The 6,000-nt window shown below is 34.5% G+C and overlaps 1 protein-coding gene across 1 annotated transcript in view; it reads right to left on the reverse strand.

Annotated features, from left to right (window-relative positions):
* LOC128643345 (cytochrome P450 2C5-like) overlaps positions 1–4,182 on the reverse strand; it is a gene marked incomplete at its 3' end in the record, with an annotated part of 85,481 nt that extends 81,299 nt beyond the window's left edge. The window contains exons 1-2 of the mRNA XM_053696275.1: positions 4,044–4,182; positions 187–387 (exon numbers count right to left, since the gene is read on the reverse strand). Coding sequence (XP_053552250.1) covers positions 187–369 — 183 coding nt within the window. The remainder of the gene's footprint in view (positions 1–186; positions 388–4,043) is intronic.
* Between the last annotated feature and the right edge of the window lie 1,818 nt (positions 4,183–6,000).

Genomic DNA, 6,000 nt, shown 5'->3' on the forward strand with positions numbered 1-6,000 from the left:
AGTTTTGGTTACTAAAACCCAGTGGGGTTGATTACAATCCTATGAAAAAAAAATTCCTACAGAAAACCACCACCGAAGTCTATGGAGATTTTTATAGATAAATAATTTGACATTTTTCTAAACGTTTGTGATCAGCTAAATATTATTTATTACATTTAAATTTCAATTTATATTTAAATAAATTACCTCCATAAAAGTTTTAAAGGGTTCCTTCTGGTTTATGAGATGCAAACTTCCAATTAATGGCAAAGGCTTTGGTCCAGGAGGGAAGTTTTTGTAAACATTGTTATTCCAGCCATACAGAAGACATATCAAACATAGGCAAATAATAATAGATAGGACTAGTGTGATTGGATCAGTAAAAAACATGTCTGTCTTCAGCAACACCTGCAAAAGGAAACATTTTTTTAATTATATCTAAGATATCAAATAATTAACTGTTTTTTATGAAAATGTATTAGTAAAAAGTCCCCATTCTGTAGCATGTAGTATACGAGAAAGGGTACATGGTGATACTGATTCATGGTAAAAAAGAAATACGAATACACAAAACAGACTAAACGAAACAAGATGAGAAGAGCCCTATTGTGAAGGTTTTATAATCTACAGGTGTATTGAGATTATTCAGATGTGGAATTTGACAGCACTATAAAAATAAATTATGATAATAATAATAATAATAATAATAATAATAATGTGTTATATACACAAATAATATAGCAATGTTCAATTTCTAATTGAGATCTTATTAAACTCATATGTTGCAAGCAAATACAACTAGAAAGACTAAGGTGTTATTAAAAGAAGATATTGCCAATGATTTGTTTGCTGAGAGGTTCTAAAGATATGGGCTCAAGGCCAGAGACAGGAAATAGGTGAACTGAAATTAGAGTCCAACAGTAGTCAGACGAGCAATCATTTGTTGACAACTTCTGTACCACAAGGCAGATGGTTAGCTGATTGATAATGATTAGCAGGTGATATCACAGGTTATTGCTAACACAGAGTACAGGCAGGTTATGACCAACAGATACTATAGGCAGTGTGGCTTACAAGTTCTCTAGACAGTTTATGATGGAATCGACCTATAGACAGGTTATTGCTAACAGCTACTATAGGCAGGTTATAACAAACTGCTATTAAAGCCAGGTATTAAAGGCAGGTAATGGCTGATAGCTACTATAGGCAAGTTATGGTAAACTGAATCCATAAGCAGGTTTTAACTGACAGATGCTTTAGGCAGGATATGACTAACAGGAGCATTAGGCAAGTTATAGCTGACATGTACTATAGGCAGGTAATGGCTAACAGGTACATTTAGCATGTTATGGCTATGAAGTACTATATGCGGCTTTTGCCTTACAGGTACTATAGGCAGCTTATGGATAGCAGGAGTTACATGCAGGTTATGGCTGACAGGTACAATAGCTAGGTTACATCTAAGAGGTACCATAGGTTGATTATGCCTAACAGGTACTATAGACAGCTTATGGCTAGCAGGAGTTACATGGTTACATCTAAGAGGTACCATAGGTTGATTATGCTTAACAGGTACTATAGGCAGCTTATGGCTAGCAGGAGTTACAAGGTTACATCTAACAGGTACCATAGGTTGATTATGCCTAACAGGTACTATAGGCAGCTTATGGCTAGCAGGAGTTACATGCAGGTTATGACTGGCAGTTACAATAGCTAGGTTACATCTAAGAGATACCATAGGTTGATTATGCCTAACAGGTACTAAAGGCAGGTAATGGCTGATAGCTACTATAGGCAAGTTATGGTAAACTGAATCCATAAGCAGTTTTTAACTGACAGATGCTTTAGGCAGGATATGACTAACAGGAGCAATAGGCAAGTTATAGCTGACATGTACTATAGGCAGGTAATGGCTAACAAGTACATTTAGCATGTTATGGCTATGAAGTACTATATGCGGCTTTTGCCTTACAGGTACTATAGGCGGCTTATGGATAGCAGGAGTTACATGCAGGTTATGGCTGGCAGGTACAATAACTAGGTTACATCTAAGAGGTACCATAGGTTGATTATGCCTAACAGGTACTATAGGCAGCTTATGGCTAGCAGGAGTTACAAGGTTACATCTAAGAGGTACCATAGGTTGATTATGCCTAACAGGTACTATAGGCAGCTTATGGCTAGCAGGAGTTACAAGGTTATATCTAAGAAGTACCATAGGTTGATTATGCCTAACAGGTACTATAGGCAGCTTATGGCTAGCAGGAGTTACAGGCAGGTTATGACTGGCAGTTACAATAGCTAGGTTACATCTAAGAGATACCATAGGTTGATTATGCCTAACAGGTACTATAGGCAGCTTATGGCTAGCAGGAGTTACATGCAGGTTATGACTGGCAGTTACAATAGCTAGGTTACATCTAAGAGATACCATAGGTTGATTATGCCTAACAGGTACTATAGGCAGCCTATGGCTAGCAGGAGTTACATGCAGGTTATGACTGGCAGGTACAATAGCTAGGTTACATCTAAGAGATACCATAGGTTGATTATGCCTAACAGGTACTATAGGCAGCTTATTACTAACAGGAGCTATAAGGAGGTTATGGCTGACAGATGATATAGGCAAGGTATGGCTGAGAGGAACTATAGGCAGGGTTTGGCTGACAGGTGTTATGGACAGGTTTCTAATAACAGGTACTATAGGCAGATTTTGGCAGATAGATGCCTTTTATAGTATCTGTGGCATACAGAGAGAGCACCACATTTGCAGGAAGCGAAATTGGTGCGAGATTCTACACAGTGGCTTCAATAAAAAAACATCTGATTTCTCTTTTTTAATTTTAAAAATGTTATTTGATTTCTCTATTTTTATTAAAAAAGTTAGCTTTTTTGGATTATATGACATTGCTGCCCTTTGTTACCTAACACTTACTACAGCTTCCATACTTGTCCTTGTAAATATGACATAGAAGCCAATTGTGCTTTCTCCTTCTTATTTAACAATAAATGTTCTGTGCGTTATAACTATTCTGGGTGTACAAACATGCTGGGTTGTCAAATGATCTTGTCTTCTGACAATCTATTTGCTTATAATGTACATTCTGCACTGTAAAATCATGGAGAGTTTTCACTGTAAAAACAGAAAAGCTTTATAATGATATGTAAACAGCGATAATCATATAATTATATTATGCTATAAAATAATAACAGGTATCTATGCACTGATAAGAAACACATCAAGCTACACAATAATACTGTTTACTTTCTGGTAATTTATAATGATGTTGAGTATTTAAACACTAATACCAAACTTGCTACTCAATATAAGAATGCAATGTATCTAATCACTAAAAATGAACATGCTGAATTGTTTAACAGTGAGTATTTATACTTAATGAATATAGTGTGCTATATACTGATGATGAGTATGTACACAATTAAAATAAATATGCAGCTCTATACATATGTAACAAATGTAATTTATGCCCTGGAACAAAACATTTTTTTTTGTGCGGAATTTTACTGTGCAATACAAAGAAATGTTAATTATAATAATGAAAATTGTATTGCAGAACATAGGTTACAGGAATGAATTAAATAAGAATGGGAGAATGATATCACACAAAAGATTTAATAATAATAATAATAATAATAATAATAATTAATTTTACAATGTCTATATTGTTGGAAACTATGTTGAATAAATTCATATATGTACATGATTTTGATAGTGGGTAGACAAAAGATCTTTTTGACTTTTATGTTATTACAAAATTGTTATTCTGTCTGTGGAGCTATCAGACAATCGACATATTTATTTTATATTATTCTGCAATCATTTTTTTTTTTAAAAAATATAAAATTATAGCAAAAAGAATATTATTAATGAAAATAATAATAATTCTACAAATATGCACACAAGAATGATATAATCAGAAAGCAAATATCATTAATATAAGTTTAATTTTAAATGCTAAAATGTTAATTATAATTAGTTCAATATAAACCTATGTAAGTACAAAAATAACAGCTGGAAAGGAATCCATTATAAATGCTCTTACCCAGAGTATATCCTGCTGCTAATATTTTCTGGACTCCCCTTTACTGTGATAAATGTAAAGCTCTTTTTGAGAGGACATATTTATAATACAGATGAGGTGGGTGTTGCACATAGTAGTATAGCCTCATTCTATAGCTAATGCTCCAATAACACTGTGTGTAGCTTTGTGAAATCAAGCAGAACAGTTCATGTGAGTTTAAAAATCAATACTTGTAAGTTATCTAATACATAATAATCTTAGTTTTTAAAAGGACATTGCACTTTTTTTTCTTTTTTTTTTTCTTCTTGGCAACATTCCAAACCCAACAATCTAACAGCTTTGTGTGCACTTTCCATGACAAAGGTTCAAATTATACAGTTCAAGCAAGTTTATGGATTCAAAAACAGGTAATTTCCTGCATAACAATCTTAGGTGTCTATTTCAATCAAATAGTAGAAATGTGTCAGGCTCTCCACATTGGCTTTCAATGGCTTAGATTTAGAGATTGGCGGTAGCCGTGAAAACCAGCGTTAGAGGCTCCTAACGCTGGTTTTAGGCTACCGCCGGTATTTGGAGTCAGTCAAAAAAGGGTCTAACGCTCACTTTTCAGCCGCGACTTTTCCATACCGTAGATCCCCTTACGTAAATTGCGTATCCTATCTTTTCAATGGGATCTTTCTAACTCCTGTATTTAGAGTTGTGTCTGAAGTGAGCGTTAGAATTCTAACGACAAAACTCCAGCCGCAGAAAAAAGTCAGTAGTTAAGAGCTTTCTGGGCTAACGCCGGTTTATAAAGCTCTTAACTACTGTGCTCTAAAGTACACTAACACCCATAAACTACCTATGTACCCCTAAACCGAGGCCCCCCCACATCGCAGACACTCGATTAATTTTTTTTAACCCCTAATCTGCCGACTGCCACCTACGTTATACTTATGTACCCCTAATCTGCTGCCCCTAACACCGCCGACCCCTATATTATATTTATTAACCCCTAACCTGCCCCCCACAACGTCGCAGCCAGCTACCTACACTTATTAACCCCTAATCTGCTGTCCGCACGCCGCCGCCAGCTACATTATAGCTATGTACCCCTAATCTGCTGCCCCTAACACCGCCGACCCCTATATTATATTTATTAACCCCTAACCTGCCCCCCACAACGTCGCCGCCAGCTACCTACAATAATTAACCCCTAATCTGCCGACCGCAAAGAGCCGCCACCTACATTTTAGCTAGGTACCCCTAATCTGCTGCCCCTAACACCGCCGACCCCTATATTATATTTATTAACCTCTAATCTGCCCTCCCTAACATCGCCGACACCTAACTTCAATTATTAACCCCTAATCTGCTGACCGAATCTCGCCGCTATTCTAATAAATGTATTAACGCCTAAAGCTAAGTCTAACCCTAACACTAACACCCCCCTAACTTAAATATAACTTTAATCTAACGAAATTAATTAACTCTTATTAAATAAATTATTCCTATTTAAAGCTAAATACTTGTAAAATAAATCCTAATATAGCTACAATATAAATTATAATTATATTATAGCTATTTTAGGATTAATATTTATTTTACAGGTAACTTTGTATTTATTTTAACCAGGTACAATAGCTATTAAATAGTTAAGAACTATTTAATAGCTAAAATAGTTAAAATAATTACAAAATTATCTGTAAAATAAATCCTAACCTAAGTTACAATTAAACCTAACACTACACTATCAATAAATTAATTAAATAAAATACCTACAATTACCTACAATTAAACCTAACACTACACTATCAATAAATAAATTAAATACAATACCTACAAATAACTACAATGAAATAAACTAACTAAAGTACAAAAAATAAAAAAGAACTAAGTTACAAAAAATAAAAAAATATTTACAAACATAAGAAAAATATTACAACAATTTTAAACTAATTACACCTACTCTAAGCCCCCTAATAAAATAACAAAGCCC

This window comes from Bombina bombina, unplaced genomic scaffold (genome assembly GCF_027579735.1).
Source record: "Bombina bombina isolate aBomBom1 unplaced genomic scaffold, aBomBom1.pri scaffold_1026, whole genome shotgun sequence".
Lineage (NCBI taxonomy): Eukaryota > Metazoa > Chordata > Amphibia > Anura > Bombinatoridae > Bombina > Bombina bombina.